The sequence below is a fragment of the Melopsittacus undulatus genome (assembly GCF_012275295.1).
Source record: "Melopsittacus undulatus isolate bMelUnd1 chromosome W unlocalized genomic scaffold, bMelUnd1.mat.Z SUPER_W_unloc_6, whole genome shotgun sequence".
Taxonomy (NCBI): Eukaryota; Metazoa; Chordata; class Aves; order Psittaciformes; family Psittaculidae; genus Melopsittacus; species Melopsittacus undulatus.
In genome coordinates, this window is record NW_022993948.1 from 407,966 (window position 1) to 428,971 (window position 21,006).

The 21,006-nt window shown below is 41.6% G+C and overlaps 1 protein-coding gene across 3 annotated transcripts in view; it reads left to right on the forward strand.

Moving 5' to 3' along the window:
- Positions 1-21,006, forward strand: part of LOC117438298 (AP-1 complex subunit gamma-1-like) — a 74,802-nt gene that overhangs the window by 5,062 nt on the left and 48,734 nt on the right. For all 3 annotated transcript variants that reach the window (XM_034073835.1, XM_034073834.1, XM_034073833.1), the window contains exons 2-3: positions 13,491-13,694; positions 17,668-17,792. In XM_034073835.1, the coding sequence (XP_033929726.1) occupies positions 13,494-13,694; positions 17,668-17,792 (326 nt within the window). In that variant the 5' untranslated portion in view covers positions 13,491-13,493. The remainder of the gene's footprint in view (positions 1-13,490; positions 13,695-17,667; positions 17,793-21,006) is intronic.

Genomic DNA, 21,006 nt, shown 5'->3' on the forward strand with positions numbered 1-21,006 from the left:
CAAGTTAATCAGCTTTTTCTCTTTTTCTTTTCATTAATACAGTGGAAGACTGTTTAAGTTCTGTTTGCTTGGTTTGTTGTTTTTTGATTGGGGTATTTTAGACACAAGCCAACATTTCTGAATAGTTTACAGAGGGGAGGATCTCAACCCTGTTACATGTTTAAGGATAGTACTTTGTTTTTTCTTTACGCTGCAATTCCTGATGGAGAAATATAACTTTGAAGTGCATGAGCATTTTGCATGTGGGTTTTGGTAGTATGAGGTGCTTCTTGCAGATATAAAAAGTTATTTGGTGAACGTTCATATTTGGATATGATTGTATTCTAAGAGAGACTATTAGTAAGGTTCTATACTTAAATACTTTTGGCATAATGGCATGTTAAATTAAGTCTTTTAACTTTGAAACACAACAAGCTTAACTAGTAAAAGACTATAAAAGGTGAGAAAATAGTGGTTTCGAAGGCTTTTTTTTTTTTTTGGTTCAGGGGAAGAATTAATAGTAGAAAGAAGAGAATCACTTTGCTAATGTTGCCTTTCATGCAGTCCAGAGACTTTTTTCTAAAAATGATGGATTTTTTTGTAATTTTTTAATTTTTTCATTAAAATTTAGACACTAGCCACCTATACTGGTGGAACTAATCTGAGTCTGGTAATTAACCCTTTCAGAGAGAAGGGGAAAACAGACAATAAGGTGGAAGAACTCTCAGTTCAGTCCTACCTGACACTGTAAATATTAACTGGTGTTCAGGGATCATCCCTGATGTTTAGAGCTTGTCATTAGCAAAGAAATGGCAGAGTGAAACTGCTGCTGGAAATAAAATAAGGAAAGTGGTAACTACTTTGAAAAATTGCCTTATAATTTATGTTAATATGCAAAGAATAAAAACATTTGCTTGTATTGGGGGGAAAAATGTTCACTGGTCATGAAGGTCAAGATTTGCTACTTTGAAGGAAGTTCTAAGCAGTATTTAGGCAGTTAAAGTTAAACTTCTGGTCTCTATTACTAGACAGTATGGTTATCTTTCTGTTCATCATCTTGTGCAGTAAAATGCATTTCTATAATGTAGAAAGTCTGTAAAATTTAATTCTTCATGGCAGTTTGCTGTCTGATAGCTTTGTGGTTTTCACCTGAAGCTGACTTTTGTTAAGGTTTCACATGGTTCAGAGTGTGAATTTCAAAATTCTGTCCCATTTAAAGACAAATTATATAGTCAAAATTAGATGATCACTTAAGTGTTTTAAGTCTTCTAAGCTCTGAATTTTTTAATCCTATGTTTTGCTTTTGTAATTCTTTTGTATTGTTTTTGTTTTCACTCTCATCAGTAATCTGTTGTTCATTCAGATGCCTGAGCTGCACATTTAACTTTGTTTTAATCGAAGTAGTAGCTTCTGCCTGAGGACTCCCTACTGGCTTGGTCTCCCCCAGTTCTGTTGTTATTTTCTCAGTAGCCCTGTCTCAATACCATCTTGATGTTTGCCACCTGATGTAGTCAGGCAGCTAAGAGCTACAATTAAAGTTTTTGTGGGCAACCAGTGGCTCTTCAGGTGTATGTATTCTGCAGATACCTGTAGTAGGAAGCCATTCTATGGGGTGTAGCAAAACTGTTTGTTTAATCAGGCTGCTGTTTGGGATAGTTGCTGCAGTAGCAGGACATTTAAGCTTGTATGCCTGCAGAATCCCAGGGAGACTGGTATTATCTGTGATGTATAGGTGGGAACTGAGACCATGAGGTATTCTGAGAACTGATTTCCTGGTGGTTATGTGGAAGCTGTGTCTGACTGTCTTTCAGATGTGATTAAGTGTCTGAGAGATCCAGTAAAAAGGAAGAACTACTTAATATTTGTTTGAAGTTCTTGGGGGTGGGGTGTTTGTGTTCCTAAGCAAGCTTCTTGATCTACTTTTTTGCCCTTATTATTCTCAACTGGTGTTCATAATTTCTTAGTACCTGAGCAAGGATGAGATGCACTTTTCTGTATGTTTTTTTAGTGTTCTAGTGACATCTAAAGACCATGTGCCTGGGTAGGATTCTTTTTTGTTGCCCAGTATAAGAATATGATACATAGCAGAGACATATGCTAGAAGTATGACTGATAACCAGTGTGTGAAGAAAACAAATTCATAGCAAAAATAAATATTCACTTTATTTACATCAGTGCTTTATATGGGAAAAACTCATGTTGCAATCTGATGAATACTCTCAAACTGAAATGTCACAAGAACAACTCTTGGAACAAATAGGTCAAATTAGTAATAAATTGCCAATACAAACTAAAGTTCACAGTATCTCTGAAGGAATGCAAAACTGTTCAACTAGTAAATGTGGTATGTAACTATTTTAATGAATTATTTATTTACAATAAGTGGTAGTTTGTGTGATGCAATTTTTTTTAAAAGGACTCCAGGAGAGGACCCAGGAATGGACCCAGGAACTGCATGGTTCTTGACAGGTTCCTAGGAAATGGATGCAGGTTGTCTAGATTATAAGACACTTGGATTTCTCAGCAGTCTTGACAGAGCTTCTAACCAAAGGTTTTTACAGCACAGTTTTTTCAAGACAGTTCTTACTGTGAGTTAATAACTAACCAAGGAAGAAAGAAAAGTGTCCAGACAATGACAGAAAACCTGTCTGCTTTTGTAGTAGGAGGGGGTTATGGAAAGATGTTCTGTGAAACTGCCAGTCAGTGTGTTCCTAATGCACTCTGGAGGAGTGAGTAGTGAGGTGATAGTTTCATCCTAAAGCTGTGGAAGCATTTTGTGATACTATGGATGTATGCAATAAGATGATAAAATGCATTCCTTGTTAATAAATGCAGAGCAGTGCCTAGCTGAAAAGCCATTAAGATAACTGTTAAGATAAATACACAGGGAAAGGCTTTAAGTTGTTACTCAAGCCTGAGGTCTTAGAGCTATCTGTAAGATCTTTACTAGAAATGTCAGTTCCCTAGCAGCCATATGGGCAGAGTAAATTTAAACACTTTTCACTTTCTAAGTGCAGAGAAAAGAAAAATCTATGTGAACTTTTGGTACACCCGTTGCTTGAATACTTTTTTTATAAGTTTACTCTTTTTCAGTGGAATTCTGAGAGGTACAGAGCAATCTGAAAGAATTGTTCCATGGTTCCATAGAAATTGGAGTAGGACTCTGCTTAGAAAGGGAGCTGGCTGAGGGGTAGATATGTCATCTGTGATTTTGCAGCCTAAAGTCAGTTAATAGGTGATGAGTATTTTATATAGACTGGTGTGATTTTCTTTTTTTCTTTTTTTTTCATTATTTTTTTAATGGGAAGAATTCAAAGGTTTTGGGTGTGTTTCTTGGTTTGTTGTTTTGGTTTTTGGGTTTTTTTGTGGATTGTTTTTTATTTTTAAATAAAACTGAATGATTTAATATTAACTAAAGGAAATAGAGCATGGAGTTGCAGTACAAGGATGGAAGTTCTGAATGTTGGAAAATAAATCATAGCTTTGTCTTTTGCCTTAAGTCATCATTATGTGCAGGTAGACTCCACAACTCCTTAAAGTTGTAAAGTAGGTATGCTTTTATTCAGTGCTGAGGGCATGGAGGATAGCTCCTCCAAAGGCATGCTCACCTCAGCATTGTTCTCCTTCATATGTATCCTCTAAACTATTACATATTCATGAGGTTACACAACATGTCTATACATATTCATGACCTATTCCATCTCATATTATAATGAGGTAAAAGGTCCTTGCTTGGGTAGGGTCTCCTGATGGTCATGGGTGGGGTTCTCAAGATGAAGTAAACTAGTCTTCCCTGAACTTTTCGTCTGTAGTCATTGCGCATGTTCCCTGGTGATTTAGTCACTGTCCAAACCGCAAAGCTGATTTCAGCTGGTTTAGGGGTCCAGAGAACAGGAGTTACTGTTCTTTTTATCAGTAGCCTTGGTCCTCCCACCCTGTTCCGGCAAGCATGATAAGTGTTGAGCACACATTTGTTGCGTAAGCTCGAGTAAGCAGTAACATTGTTAAACAAACAGCTTAACCCTAACTCCCCTGTACATCTTTTAACCTTTCACATCACTTAGCAGTTCTGATTTGTTCTCTCCTTATCAGGCAGGAAGCATGTGTAAGATACAGTTGCTCCTAAGTAGTTCAGATTGGACTATGTCTGTAGTAACTGCATGTTGGTGTGTTACACAGATGAAACCAGGAGGTAGCTTAATAATTTGGCTATCATCTGATTAGGAGTCTTTAATTCTTTGCCTTTTCCAAAATGCTAGTTTCTGTTTGCTTTCCTGTGGTTGTGGTTACAAGTTGGCTTGCTGATTGTTTATTTATGCGAGGACATTTGTCAATATAGACTGTTACTTTTGTTCAGTGCCTGAATGATGTTTGGGTGAAATATTAAATTTTCAGTGTTTGTTTTCATTTTACCTACCTTTTCAGTGAGGAGGGAAGTCCTGCCTGAGAACTGGTGAAAGATGAAAAATAAATGTTCATAAAAAGCTGTATGATAACTTTGTTAAATGTGATTTTCCCTATTGATTAAAACAATTTAGGCAGTTGTCATGGTTTAAGGTCACCTGTAAATCAGAACCACGCAGTCTACTCCCCCCTGCTCTTGGAGGGACGGGGAGGTGAATTGAAAGAATGTAACTCCTATGGGTTGAGATAAGAACAGTTCAGTAACTAAGGTGTAACACAAACCACTACTGCTACCACCAATAATAACAATGATAAGGGAAATAAGAAGGGAAGAGAATACAATAAAACCAGCCAACTGATACCCAGCCCGACCCGAGCAGTGATCTAGCCCTTCCGGGTAACTGCCCCCAGTTTATATACTGGGCATGATGTGCTGTGGTATGGAATACCTCTTTAGTTGTGTCAGGTGTCCTGTCTCTGCTTCTTCCTGACTTCCCCTCCTCCCTGGCAGAGCATGAGGCTCAGGAAGGCCTTGGTCAGTCTAAGCATTTGAGCAGTAACTAAAAACATTGGTGTTATCAGCACTGTTCCCAGGCTGAAAGTCAAAAACACAGTGCTGCACCAGCTACTAAGGAGAAAAAAAATGACTGCTACTGCTGTACCTAGGACAGCAGTCTGTCCTCTCTGTTGTCCAGTGCCTAACTTAACCTGCTGAAGCCCTCTGTGAGCATACCTAAAGCATGCTTTGGTCCCATGGCAAGAAAGCAGTGTGAGTGTATGAGTCATGGGCTGAAGGTATCAGTGTTCAGCAGTTTACAAATTCTTCAAATATAGAATGGAAGCAAAAGGACTTGTGGTATCAAAGCAAGTTGCTGTCAAACTTCATTTTGTTTGCAAACTATATATTGGTGTTTCAAAAAGTTTCTGAAGAATTCTGTCTTTAAAATAAGAAAGTCAGTTATGGTTTTAATTTGTTACTACTGCCTATCTTCTCAGGACCATTAAAGTTCAAGATCAGTTAACTAGGGTGCAGAATGGTGTGTGTTTTACTGCTGGAGGGAATGGTTCCTCTCTTTCCCACTCCCCCTTGGGTCTCCCAAAGCTGTATTCTTGCTGCTGCCTTCATGTCTGCACAAGCCAAACTGAGGTGTCTCAAGACTACACTGCTTGTGAGGAAAACAGTAAGCTGGTGCTCAGATATACCACATGAGGCAACCTGGATACCATTCCAGGAATGCCAGTGTCAGAGCAATGGAAGGGCTGGAACCACTTATTTCTGCATGAGCCTGTGTGTAGGTGATCTTAGTCATTGTGAAAATGTTATCCATAGGATGCAGAGGAATGTTCCTGCAGTGGTGCATTTATTTATTTATTTATAAACTTCCCAATTTCCCAACAAGAGCGTGGCTTAACAAAGTCAGTTTAGAACTGTCTGATATGTGTGTGTACTGGGTGAGTCAAGACTTAAAAGTTAACGGCTTTAAGCACACAAAAGAGATTTTTGGGTTCATGATACGTTGTGAAGTCCAGCTGGCAACCCAGAACCACACAGCCACTTGATTCCCTTCCCCCTTCCTCCCCCTGCTCCCAGAGGGATGGAGAGGCGAATTGAAAGAATGTAACTCCTACGGGTTGAGATAAGAACAGTCCAGTAACTAAGGTATAATACAAAACCACTACTGCTGCCACCAATAATAATAATGATAAGGGGAATAACAAGGGAAGAGAATACAATCAATTGCTCACCACCTGCCAACCGATACCCAGCCCAACCCAAGCAATGATCTCACACATCCAGGTAACTGCCCACAGTTTATATAGTGGGCATGATATGCTGTTGTATGGAATACCTCTTTGGCTAGTTTGGGTCAGGTGTCCTGTCTCTGCTTCCTCCCGGCTTCCCCTCCTCCCTGGCAGAGCATGAGGCTCACAAAGTCCTTGGTCAGAATAAACATTACTTAGCAACAACTAAAAACATTGGTGTTATCAGCACAGTTCCCAGGCCGAAAGTCAAAAACACAACACTGCACCAGCTACTAAGAAGGAGAAAAATGACTGCTACTGCTGAACCAAGGACATCTGTTACATGAAAAGCACAAACAGAGCACTTTGTAGCAATCAGAACCCCAAACTGACTGTTAACAATTTTTAGGAAAATAATAGGGACCAAAATAAAAGACATTTTATACAAATGAAGCTTTCGGGAGAATTGGCTACACAGGATTTGGAGAAGGCTGAGGTTCTGAATGACTTCTTTGCCTTGGTCTTCACTGGCAAAGGCTCTGACCGCACCATCCAAGTCTTGGGAGGCGGATGCAGGGACTGTGAAAACCTAAACCTTGGGCCCACTGTACGAGAGGATCTGGTTCGAGACCATCTTAAGAACCTGAACGTATGCAAGTCCATGGGACCTGATGAAATCCATCCATGGGTCCTGAAGGAGCTGGCAAATGAAGTTGCAAAGCCACTGGCCATCATATTTGAAAAATCATGGTACTCAGGTGAAGTTCCTGATGACTGGAAAAAGGGAAATATAACCCCCATTTTCAAGAAGGGGAAAATGGATGACCTGGGGAATTACAAACCAGTCAGTCTCACCTCTGTGCCTGGCAATATTTGGGAGCAGATTCTTTTGGAAGGCATGCTAGGGCACATGAAAAGTGCAGTTCTGGTGCCCTCAACATAAAAGGACATGGAACTGTTAGAACAAGTCCAGAGGAGGGCCACGAGGACGATCAGGGGACTGGAGCACCTCCCATATGAAGACAGGCTGAGAAAGTTGGGGCTGTTCATCCTGGAGAAGAGAAGGCTGCGTGGAGACCTAATAGCAGCCTTCCAGTATCTGAAGGGGGCCTACAGGGATGCTAGGCAGGGACTCCTCATTAGGGACTCTAGTGACAGGAGAAGGGGTAATGGGTTCAAACTTAAACAGGGTAAGTTTAGATTGGATATAAGGAAGAAATTCTTTCCTGTTAGGCTTGTGAAGCACTGGAATGGGTTGCTGTCGTGGTTTAAATCAAGTCCCCCTACTCCCGGAGAGTTAGGAAGAAGAATCCAAAGAATGTAGCCCTCACAGATTGAGATAGAAATGGTTTAAACTAAATCTGCACAGTTCCCCCTTTGTTTCCCTTCCCCCCCCCCCCTCACCTTCCCACTCCCGGAGGGATGGGAAGGAGAGCCGGAGGGATACAACTCCCACGGATCGATGTAAAATCAGTCCAGCAATCAAGGTATAACAGAAATAACTACCGGTACCAATAACAAATCAATGTTAGAGGAGACAAACAGGGAGAGAGAATACAATACCACCCGCCGCCACGACGCCAGCAGCGCCCAGAGAGAACTTCCCATTGCCTCCCCGAGCTCAGCCCGGCGTGTTAACTCCTTCCCTCCCGGCCAGCTTCCAGTCCCCTCCCCGAGCAGGACGTGCTGTGGTATGGAATACCTCCCCGACTAGCCCAGACCAGGCGCCCTATCTCTCCCTTCTCTCTGGCAGAGCATGAGCTACTGCTGAACCCATGACAGTTGCCCAGGGTGGCTGTGAATGCTCCATCCCTGGCAGTGTTCAAGGTCATGTTGGATGAAGCCTTGGGTGATATGGTTTATTGTGAGGTGTCCCTGCCCATGGCAGGGGGGTTGGAACTAGATGATCTTAAGGTCCTTTCCAACCCAACTCTTCTATGATTCTGTGATCTACCTTTTAACTGCAGCGTGCAGCATATTGTTTCTCTCCCCCTTAAGAAAGAACACAGAGACCAAGGCAACGAAGGAAATCAGTCATGGAAGGGCTTGGATGTGAGACTGTTTTTGGACTGGGAAGGATAACAAATGGAACTGTGGAATAATTGGGCCCATCAATGGAAACAAGCAATTGGCATTGCAGAGTGGAAGAAGTAGCTGGGTCTCTGTATATCATGCAATGAAGCTGTGTGGGACTCAAGTTGTGTCCTGCAGAATACAGTTGATTCTAGAAGTTTACCTGCGTTCCAGATAAAACCACAGTGTCTTTTATTTCTGGCACTGGAAGTTCTTGGGCCAGAAGTTGTTGAAGACTGCAAGAGGATTGTGAGGAATTATTGCTACATGCTTGACCTGTTCTTATGCTTTTCCCTAGGCATCTGCTGTGGTCAGTAATGGGGTACTGAACAAAGTGGAGCTTTGATCAGACCTGGGTATGCCATTTCTGATCTAATTTCTGCTGCCTTTGACTGCTCAGTTAGGACAGTGGAGGGCTGGCAGGTTGTGTTCCTGTTGTATTTGAGGGGTCAACTTGAATTAGTTAAGAATAGCTTTTGAAGGAGATTGAGACCATTTCCAATATGACAGATTCAAAATAGAAACATGAACTTAAGCAAATGTTATATGGATTTATAGAATTTGAGAGGGGATTGTATGCTGCCTTATTGCAGTTCAAAGACTTCGTCTAACTATAGGCTTCCCCATATGCAGTATTGTGGTTTAAGCCCAGCTGGTAACTCAGAACCATGGAGCCACTCACTCACTCCCCCTCCCTCTGCTGCCCACTCCCAGAGGGAAGGGGAGGATTATTGAAAAAATGTAAATCCCACGGGTTGAGGTAAGAACAGTCCAGTAACTAAGGTATAATACAAAACCACTACTGCTACCACCAATAATAATAATAATGATAAGGGGAATAACAAGGAGAGAGAATATAAAACTAAAAGGGGAAAAGGAAAAGAAAACAATAAGCACAAATGATGCACAATACAGCTGCTCACCACCTGCTGGCCAATACCCAGCCTAACCTGCGATCTGGGCCTTCCAGATAAAATCTCCCCAGTTTCTATACTGGGCATGATCTACTGTGGTATGGAATGCCCCTTTGGCTAGTTTGGGTCAGGTGTCCTGTCTCTGCTTCCTCCCATCTTCTTGTGCCCTTCGTCCCTGGCAGCATGAGACAAGAAGTCCTTGATTGGGGTAGCAGTACTTAGCAACAACTAAAACCATCAGTGTTTTATCAGCATTGTTCTCAGATTGTCAAAAACAGTGCACTGCCCCAGCTACTAAGACGGAGAAAAATAATTGTAGCTGAATCTAGAGCAGAATACAACTCTTATTTGATACCATTCATGTCCTGCTTAGATCCTGCATTTTTCAATATACCATTGCTTTTTGTCTTGTGTATGTGTATGTATACAAAGAGAGATACCATTCCTTAGTCCATGGACTAATACCTATAAGGTATGGGGACTCCATACAGCTGCCTTCCATCTCCGATGCTTTCCCACAGTACAGCAGGATCCATCAGTAAACAAGGCATACTGCTTTTCACTTTCTGACAGTTCATTATAGGGTAGGGCCTCTTCAGCATGCATCACCTCCTGCTCTGGTGATGTTCCAAAGTCTTTGCCCTCTGGCCAGTCCATTATGACTTCTAGAATTGGGATTTCCTCTTTGAGCTCGTGTATTTAGTGCAGCCCACTTACTCTTTGTGGCATTGGTTGCATTATGTGTAGACGGGACCCTCCCTTTGAACATCCAGGACATCACGGGCAACTAGGTTGCCAGGAGGAGCTGTGCTTCAGTGCCAGTCACTTCTGAAGCAGCTCTAACCCATTCATAGGCTGCCAGTATCTCCTTTTCTATGGGACTGTAGCTGTCTTTGGTCCTCTGTATCCCTGACTCTAAAAGCCAAGGGGTCAACCTCGAGTCTCCCCTGGAGCTTTCTGCCAGAGGCTCCAGGTAGGACTATTCTCCCTGGCTTCAGTGTAGAGCACATGTTTTGCATCTTGCCCTGTCTGGACTGCTCCAAGGGCTACTGCATGAACTATCTCTCGTTTAATTTGCTCAAAGGCTTGTTGTTGCTCAGGGCCCCATTTGAAATCATTCTTCTTCTGGGTCACATGATAGAGAGGGCTTACAATTAGACTGTAATTTGGGATATGCATTCTCCAGACCCCCACAACATGTAATAAGGAAGATGCATAAGCTTTTTTAGCTGGTGGAGACATTGCTGTTATCTTGTTGGTCACATCTGTGGGTATCTAGTGATATGTGTCTTGTTTTTTTCCCATTAATTGAATCTCCTGTGCCAGGTCCCTTGACCTTGCTCTGGTTGATGACTGTCCTGGGTTCAGCAGTAGCAGTCATTTTTCTCTTTCTTAGTAGCTGGTGCAGTGTTGTGCTTTTGACTTTCGGCCTGGGAACAACGCTGGTAACACTGATGTTTTTACTTGTTGCTCAGTAATGTTTATTCTGACCAAGGACTTTCTGAGCCTCATGCTCTGCCAGGGAGGAGGGGAAGCCGGGAGGAAGCAGAGACAGGACGCCTGACCCTAACTAGCCAAAGAGGTATTCCATACCACAGCATGTCATGCCCAGTATATAAACTGTGGGCAGTTACCTGGAAGTGTGAGATCATTGCTTGGGTTGGGCTGGGTATCGTTTGGCAGGTGGTGTGTGGTTGTATTCTCTTCCCTTGTTGTTTCCCTTGTTATTATTGGTGGCAGCAGTAGTGGTTTTGTATTATACCTTAGTTACTGGACTGTTCTCATCTCAGCCCGTTGGAGTTACATTCTTTCTTTTCTCTTCCCCATCCCTCTGGGAGTGGGGATAGAAAGGGGGAGTGAGAGAGTGGCTGCATGGTTCTGGATTGCCAGCTGGGATTAAACCATGACAATAGCAAAACCTGCCTTCAGAAGCGTTTGGATTATTTTCTTTCCTTTCTCAAAAATGCTTTCCACTCTGTCGCCTCACATGATAATGTCATCAGTGTATTTTAGGTGTTCTGGAGCTTGCCCCTTTTCCAGTGCAGACTGGATCAGTCCATGGCAGATGGTAGGACTGTGTTTCCACCCCTGGGGAAGTCGGTTCCAAGTGTACTGGACACCCCTCCAAGTAAAAGGTAACTGTGGCCTGCACTCCCCTGCCAAAGGAATTGAGAAAAATGCATTGGCAATATCAATTGTGGCATCCCACTTGGTTGCCTTCGACTCCAGTTCTCATTGAAGTTCTAGCATATGTGGTACAGCAGCACTCAAGGGTGGTGTGACTTCATTCAGGCCCGGATAGTCTGTTCTTAGTCTCTACTCTGTTAGACTTTTCACTAGCCATATAGGGATATTAAAGGGTGAGAGGGTCCTGTTGATCACTCCTTGTCTTTCCAGTCTATGGATTATCCTGTGGATGTGAATCTGGGAGGTTTTGTTGGTGTGATATTGCCTCTGGTTCACTGTTGTGGTTGGGATTAGCAGTTGTTGTTCTTTGACCTTCAGCAACCCCACAACAGAAGGATCCTCTGAGAGACCAGGCAAGGTGGACAACTGCTTCGTTTCCTGTATCTCCAAGGCAGCTGTACTGAAAGCCCATTGGTACCCTTTTGGTTACATAGTGCAGCATCTATATAGAATGCTGAGCAAAGATTTTTTCAGTGTAGGAACATTACATGCTGCATGGAAATAACATGACTGCCATGTTTGAGGACTTCATTGTGTGTTCAGATGTTTTTCTGGAGATGGTTTTCTTACTTCTCCTTGGCCATTTCTGTGATGCTTGTTAGTGCAACATCTGAATGCATAGGAAGCATTAATTTATTCATATCACAGTAATGTGGTTAAGAGTTATAACTTCACAGGGGGATTGAGGCAAGACTAAGGATTTATGTGTCCAGTAATGCTTATCCTACATATGTCAGCATTTTGGGGCACAGTTTCCTTATGCAGGAAGAACATCTCTTCCATTTTCAAAATCGGATGATTTGTGTCTCTGTAAATTTAGACTTTCTAGGTATGAAGATGGGTAACTGGAATGTGAGGGGTCTACATGGTTTGACTGGAAAGATTTAATATTATGTATGGATTCTGTAGGAGGCTAGATTTATAATCCAGACCTACAAAGCTGTATTCAGCTGTCTTACAGCGAGTCCACTGTTACTGGATGTGCATCTCTGCTTTTCTGCAGCAAACAAGTCCCTTACTATGTATGCTTTCCCATCCTGTCTGTTCTGTGGTGTCATGCAAGCCAGTTATTACAGCATCTGAATGCTCACCTTTCTCTGATATGGCAGTGCTTACAATATAGGAGGCACTGTCAATGGAGAAACAATGACCCAGACAAAACCTGTAGCAGACTGCCATGGCAACTTACAAATTGGTGTGATGTTACCTATTATCAGAATGGCTTAATTATATTTGCAATCTAGTGTGGGTAGAAGGAGACTGTGGAGATGCTTGTGTAGCCTGATCTTCCAGAAAGTAAAAAGTCAGCTTTGGCATGCATGAACTTAAGGTTCAACTTTTGAATGTGATTCTCAAGTTTGGCTTTTCTTTGAGAGCCATTCTCCCCTTGAAGGATACTTGGAAGGATAAATTGCTTTCTATGTCAGATGGCTTCATCAGTATTCCATCTGGCAAAGTGAAAGTACTTGGAGTTCATTTAGAAGACACTTTTCTTGCACACTTTTTCATGCCATTGCACCAGAAGGTAATGCAACAGGCTTGTTTTATTCAGAAAGGATTGTGCTATTAGGGGTGTAATAAGAATGGTGTCAACTTTATTGATCTTCAAAAGAAGATTATCTGAAATACCCATGCATCTAAGACTGCTTTTCCATCTGCTTTTTCTGATGACTTCCATGCCTTTAACAAGGGCTTTTACATGTATGGCATAAGTTTGCAGGATTTTTTTAAGCATGGTTATTTGAAGCACTTGTATGAAATCTTGTGCAAATTCTTAAACACATTGCTTTTTGTAAAGGATTTCTGTCCCAAGTTGTCATGACTTTGTGATCAACTCTCTTTGGAGCCTGACTTTTCTGGAAAGAGGCAGATTATATGAATATGAGAAGCATACCTTGCAGGATGCCATTTCTGCTTGTTTCAGGTGGGGAGTCATGTTACATTCACCTGGCAGCTCAAAGCATAGCAATTCCTGTTTCTAATATTCTGGAAATGCAATTGTGGGGTACAGTGAATTCCTCTGGGTTTGAAGTTTACTTTTAGCCATGCTACTGAAGCAGTCTGTGTTTTCTTAATTTTTCTACTTATCTAATTGTAGGGTAAGAAAGAAGAAAAAATATGCCTAAATATGAGACCATTACAAAGCCTTTAGGTGCAATACAAAGGTTACAGATCTCTTTCTTCTCCCAGAGGATGCCAGCCCCTATCAGACTACGGGAGTTGATCCGGACCATCCGGACAGCAAGAACCCAGGCAGAAGAGCGTGAGATGATCCAAAAGGAATGTGCTGCTATTCGGTCATCCTTCCGAGAGGAAGATAACACATACCGGTGCAGAAATGTGGCAAAGCTGCTGTATATGCATATGCTGGGATACCCTGCACATTTTGGACAGGTAGGTCAGAGTTCCGTGCTTGCTGTGCTATGTGCATATGCCAGTCTGCTTTGTGTGTTTTGGGCACATTGACTTGTTTGGAGCATTTCCAGCTGCAGTTTTGCTGTCTGCTCTTTGAGATATTTTGAGATCTGTCTTCATGTATATTCTGAACCTACATTGGTTAGTTTTGACTTTTAGTGAGATCTGCTGTTTGGAGACTTACATATTTTGTTATGAAACTTGATGTTTGTCAGTTTTTGCCTGTCTGCTTCTTACCACCTGTGTTTCTGCGGAGCAGTAGTTCTTGAACTACAGTACATATGGACATGGGTTCAAATCCCATGTGGGAACATCTTTCCATGCCAGGGACCCTCAGTGTTGACCCAGGGTATGTTGTACAGAAATCTGAGTATGAGCACCATGTTTAGTCAGTGCATGACGAGGTGCACTGGATGGCAGACTATCTGGAGCATGTGTAAAGGCCATTTGTACAAGCTTAAAAGTTCTCAGGCAGTCTGGGCAAATGGTGAAATAACTTTATTATCATTATTTCTACAAAAAAAGATCCATTTGGAAGAGAACTTACCTTTCATTGAGTAAATTTCAGTAATATCTTTCAAATTCAAAAGTACTAGAAATATATCTTGCATTATCTGTTGCAGTCATTAATTTCCTTCTGTGTTTTCTTAGTCATTTGTCTTCTGCCTTTGGCTCCTGCACTGTAGTTTAGATGTCATCAGTTCTACACTGGTTTTGCAGGGGCTCGTATAAGAAAGTGTCTTGTAAATGTAGGGAAGAAAGTTAGTTCAGAGGTGTGTTATTCTCTTACAGAAAGCTAACTTTAAGATAATTTTCCAGATACAGAACACTAGACCTCTCTTTCTAGTGTATCTTATCCCTGGTTGATCTTGCCCATTGTGCAAACTCAGTTATCCTTGAGATCTTACTATTCGGAGGTGTTTCTTTATTCTTTATTTTCAGCTCCTTTAAACCTAGCAAACTAAACTCACTTTTTTTCAAGCTTTTTTTTTTTTTACCAATTTGTCACCCTGCAATAGCTGTGTATTCTCATATGTGAAAACTTCTTGCATAGTTGAGTTGTATGCTCTGATGCCATGTAGGTGTGTTGTCAGTGGCTACGCCATAGCATTACTTTCTCTGGCACTTCAGTTTCTTTACCAGTATCCTGTACAACTTTACCCTCCTGATCTGCGTGTACTTCTTGTATCTCACCTGTCTGTTGCCCTATTCAAGCTTCCCTATAGCTAAGGACCATGAAAAGCTTTTCATGACACCCTGTATTTTTGCCTGTGCATGCCCCCTGTACTTCCTTAAAAATGATCAGTTGCAAGCTTTGTCTGACCCCTCCTTCAGCCTGCTACGTACACTGCCTTGCAGCCCCAGATAATTTGTAAAACAGACTTGCAAGATGTGTTTGCAAGGGATAGGGCTCTTACCTGCTTTGAGAAGTCATTTCTGCTACTTCCCGGCTGGAAAGTAGATATTGATTATACTCTTATCTGTTAGAGAAAAATATTTGAGTGTTTAGTACTGTGGTTGATGTCTTTTTGCAGTAAGAAAGTGTTAAGTTTAAAAATGGGTTACCAATTAAGACACATAATTACCACTTGCACTCAGCTGATTAATTTATCTTGGGGATCTCCTTCATGCTATTAAACACAGTTGATGTTTCTACATTGTTAAAGGGAAGCTTGTAGTGGCTACAGTGCATATGGTTTTGGTCAGATTTTAGGGGTTCAGCTAGACATTACAGAGCAACACAGAAACTTAGCTATCTCTGTATCCTGGTTTGCCTAGTTAGTTATAGATCCTAACAAACAAAAATTAGTTTTAGAATCATAGAATCACAGAATGGTTTGGGTTGGAAGGGACCTTAAAGCTCATCCAGTTCCAACCCCCTGCTATGGGCAAGGACAACTTCCACTAGACCAGGTCGTTCCAAGTTCCATCGAGCCTGGCCTTGAACACTGCCAAGGATGGGGCAGCCACAGCTGCTCTGGGCAGCCCATGCCAGGGCCTCGCCACCCTCACAGGGAACAACTTCTGAAGATCTCATCTAAATCTACCCTCTTTCTACCACTTAAAGCCATTACCCCTTGTCCTATCACTACATGCCCTTGTTAGGACAACTTAGAGAGCATGATCCTCTCTCTGGTAGGTAGATACCATTTAAGCCTGGTTCAGAAGTTTCCAGTGCATATTATATATGATGTATAATCTAGATTTTCAGATCTTTACTTAATGATGGATCTCTTGTTCTCTATAAATGTTATTTTTTACTTTTCTGATTTGTCGTGGTTTAAGTTCAGTTGTAAATTAGCCACACAGTCCTCACTCACTCCCCCCCAGGGGGACTTGCTCCTGGAGGGATGGGGAGGAGAATCAAAAGAATGTAACTCCCACGGGTTGAGATAAGAGCAGTCCGGTAACTAAGGTACAACACAAACCATTACTGCTACCAACAATAATAATAATGATAAGGGAAATAACAAGGGGAGAGAATACAGTACCACCCGCCAACTGATACCCAGCCCAACCGAGCAGTGATCTAGCCCTTCCGGGTAACTCTCAGTTTACATCCTGAGCATGATGTGCTGTGGTATGGAATATATCTTTGGCTAGTTTGTGTCAGGTGTCCTGTCTCTGCTTCCTCCTGGCTTCCCCTCCTCCCTGGCAGAGCATGAGACTCAGAAAGTCCTTGGTCAGACTAAACATTTGAGCAGTAACTAAAAACATTGGTGTTATCAGCGCTGTTCCCAGGCTGAAAGTCAAAAACACAGTGCTGCACCAGCTACTAAGGAGAAAAATGACTGCTACTGCTGAACCCAGGACATGATTGGACATAAACCCACATATCTGGTATATCTGAGGTCAGTCATGGGAGACCAACAGTGTCTGGCTACTTCAGGATGCAGGAGCCTGCTAATGACTTTCCTGCTGGCTTGCTGAGAGCTTTGGGCAGGTTGTTTAACCTTTCTTTGCTTTCCATGTCACCAAAATGGGAATAAAATATACTTTTAAAAATGCATTGAGGCCTAAATAAGTACACATGAAAATTCAAACTGTTTCTCCTCTAGCTAAGAAGTAGTTTAAGCTAATTCTGTCTTTCTGGTGGTTTTTGTGTGTGTGTTTTGGGGCTTTTTTTTTTGTTTTGTTTTGGGTTTTTTCTTGTGGTTTTGTTTCTTTTTGTTTGTGTGTGTGTTTTTTTTGTTTGCTTTTTTTGTTTGGTTGTGATTCAGAGAAATCTCCAGGAACTCGCCACCAAAGTTGAAGTTGACAAGCAGGTATTCTTTATTGCGGTTCTGGGAGACACAGGGGATAGCTACTCTTGATGTGTCTCTCCGAATTGCTAAACAAGCCGTCCTTATATAGTCACTAAGCATACATATTCATTATGTACATACATGAATATTCATGAGGCTACTTATGTATTACATCAGTCTTCTAGAAAGTTTCCCTGCATGCATACAAAAATGTTGTGGTAGCCTTTGGGGGGTCGTTTACTTCTTCCAACAATCTTCATTGCTTCTGGCAGTCTTTGAAGCATGTGCTGTAGATAATGCTTACACCAGCTTAATTGGTTCAGTAACACTGTAGACATAATCATCTTGTCTTTCTACTTATCAGTTAGTTTAGCTGCAGCCCATCCTGGACACCTGCTAGTTTCAGCTACTCTTTATCTACATGTCCTGTTTTTCTATCCTGTTTTTCTTACGCTTATTTTTGTACTAAGGTCATAAGGACCTAAATTATGCCAACTACAGTGGTTTATCTTATACAAGGATTCTCATTATGTTCTCTAGCTGCACTCTATTTTTTTTTCCTAAACATGTACCTCAGTTACTCTCCATTGCTACTGTTACAAAGCTATCAAACTTAATGTTACTTAGAATTGATTCTACTTATTTACAAAGGTTTGTATTTCATTTTGTGCCTCCTTGTCTGACTTGTTTTTTTGTCTGTTTTCCAGTTGGAGTGCCTCAAGCTCATTGCCTCTCAGAAATTCACAGACAAGCGCATTGGGTATTTAGGTGCCATGTTGCTGCTGGATGAGAGACAGGATGTCCATCTTCTTATGACCAATTGCATCAAGAAGTAAGGGTTCTAGCTCTCTCTCCATCAACACATGCTTTGAGGTTTTGGGATTTGAAATGATATTTTGACTGCTTTGGTTTTGGATTGGGTTTGGGGTTTTTTGTTTGTTTTTTTTTTTCTTCCCCTCCCCTGTTTTAGAAAAATGGTATCTTCGGTTTGTTGCATGCTGTTGACCATACAAGACTATTCCAGTATTGTACTGTATTGGATGATCCTGTTTAGCTTCCTTAGAGGGAAGAGAGTATAAAATTGTATTGGTCCTGAAGAGGTGTACATGGCAAACAACACTTCATGGAACTACTGTTGCAGAATGGTAGTGTGTGTTTCTGGAGGTCATGTTAAGATAAATAAAATCAGGAAAATTAAATGACCGCAGTAAGCTGCTGGGCCAGTGCAGAAGACCTCTAATTGTTGCAAAGAACTCTCTTCTATTTCTGTAAATTAGTTCTCTCCTAGTTTGCAATGAGAGAGAACCAGGTGAGCAGTAACGCAGTAAAGTGTCAGTGAAGGTCCATTCACCCTCTAAATATGATTATAACTTAAAACTTTGTGGGCTGGACTGGCCATCATATGTCATAGTCACATATATTGCTGCAGCCATGTTGGCCTGGGCTTGTTTACTTTACTTCTGCTGTTGAGCTGTGAAGAGTTGTCTGACTTTCAGAATCAAGGCAATTTATCCTGCTTTCTTTTTAAGGTTGGCCTAATGGTCTTGATGAATAGTTTTCCTTGGAAGGAAGGTAGCAACTTGGGATTTGCTGTCTGCTTGGCATCATGCTAAATTCAGATGAGAGGATGCTACATAACTAACTTTTTTTCTTTTTCTTTTTTTTTTCTCAGCAGAATGCTGTTTAACTGGGACAGTTTTACATTATAGTTTAGTAGATGATTAGTGCATTTCCAATAACATTCCTTTTCCAGATGGATGGGAGTAAAAGTGGAATAAGTGGATTCTAGTTGATTTGACCAGAGGCTTGATTGGTTGGGTGTGGTGTGTCTGTTTTTATTATTTACTTTTAAAGCATAATCCTTACAGATATTAGCAAGTGAAGTTTTGATCTTCAGTTGGACTGTGGCCTCAAAGTGCTTGTAAAAAAAAAACTTGAGAAAAATGCAGGCCTGAGTATCTGCTAACTTTGGACCTAGTGTCCAGGAGAGAAGAGACATTTGGCCAAAGATTTTTCCTTGAAATGTCATACCTGTGAGGTTCTTCTATTAGAACCAGGCTGCTAGGTTAGCACTTTTGATTATTTATGTGAAAATGAATTTGTGTGGTAAGGATGTAGAGAGTTTGAACTGGAAATGGGTCACACTGAAGCTGAGCAAAACAGGTGGGCAGCTTCCCACCACCTCAGTGGGTTGTTTTATTGCTTTCTCCTTTGGCTTCTGTACCTATTCCTTTGTCTTACTTTTATCTAAACATTAAGGTATTTGATTTATGGCATCGTCTTTCATTATTTAGATTGCAACCTAGATTTTTGGTAGAAAAAAGCAAGCACCCTTGTGAAGCACATACTTGCTATATACACAGCTTTATATAGCTGCCAAAAATCTATTAAAGGAAGGAAACAAAAAAACCCATTTAGTGGTTTGTGCTACCTGTTCCTTTGTCTGCATGTTGCCATAACTGCTTGGTGTTACAGCCAGAATACTGTCTGGCTTTTCTGCATGCTGTGAGCATTTGGTTACATAGCACTCATTTCCCCAGCTTCTCCCAAACCAGGAACTATACTTCTTACTTTCTTCAACACTGATCCTGGGTGCTGTGGCAACACAAATACCAAATAGTCAGATGGAAATGTAGTGTAGAAATTGGTTTTAAAGGCTGTTGGGATTGCCATGTGGAAGCTGTATTGTCTGGTACTTAGTGTGACATTGGTAGCTGGCCTCATGAATAGCATTTACTGTTAGGTGGTTTAATTTCTCATTGACTACTTTTTGCAACTTCCTTAAGCATAGGAATGGTTAGGATTGTGTCGTGGTTTAAACCAAGTCCCCCAACTCCCGGAGAGTTAGGAAGGAGAATCCAAGGAATGTAGCCCCCACGGATTGAGATAAGAACAGTTTGATAGCTAAGGCATAACACAATAATAATGATACAGTCAATAACAAGAGAAAAGAATACAACACCCCACCAGCCACCGACCCATAACTCACTCCACCCTTCCTGGCCGAGCACCGCGTACTCCCTCCTCCATTTTCCTCCAGAGCTCCACCCCTCCAGCTCTTTCTCCCAGTTGCATCCTGGGCATCACGTGCTATGGTATGGAATACCTCATTGACTAGCCTGGGTCAGGTGCCCTGTCTCTCCTTCCTCCCGGCCTCCCCTCCTCCACCTGGCTGGAGCACGTGCTCAGAAAAGGCCCTGAACAAAAACACCCTCAAAACATGCTCGCTATCAAGCAACTGTTCCCAGCCCAGAAGTCAAAACACAGAACTGCACCAGCTACAAGAAGGAGAAAAAATGACTGCTACTGCTCAAACCAGGACAGATTGCTAAGCAAGGTTCCTGCATGGATTATTTTCAAGGTGTGTGAGTGGTGGAATTTGGTTTTTACTCAGGACAGGATATTTTTACGTAGATTTTCTACACTGTTAGGTTTGTAAATGCAGAAGGTAAAGTCTGTCCTAGAACATGTTTAAACCTGGGACAACTTGCAGGGTCACTGCAGGACTGTACTTCATGTTAGGTTCCTTTCTGCATGCAAGTTCCAAAATACAGCATTTTGTCTTTAGAAGTTTTAATGGAATTGTGTGGTCTTTCTTCTTCTCAGCTCAACCCCTAGATACCTGCCTGATGGTTTTAATCAAGTATCTTTATAACTGGGGTTTCTAAGAAGTGGTAGCAAACCCTGTGGTACATGTGATACACGGGTATCCAATGTACAGGGGGGTAATACAGAGAAATTGTACAAGGGAGTTAAAGGAATTCCTTTGCTTAAACAAAAGTATTGTCTGTCCTAAGTACCTGCCATTGCCACCTTGCCAAGGCATTGATTACTGCTGGAGGGGAAGAAGCAGATGCTAGTTCTACTGACAAAAGCAGATGAAAGGGCCTGCTGATAAGCCTGGGAGAAGCAGACTGGGCGACCAAGCCTTAAGACCATGACAAAAGCACAGATGATTGGTCCTACTGAAAAGCTGGGGAGAAGCAGACTGGGCGCCGACTAACCCTAAGTCCATGCCTGAAGATTAAAAGGTGTAAAGGTTAAGA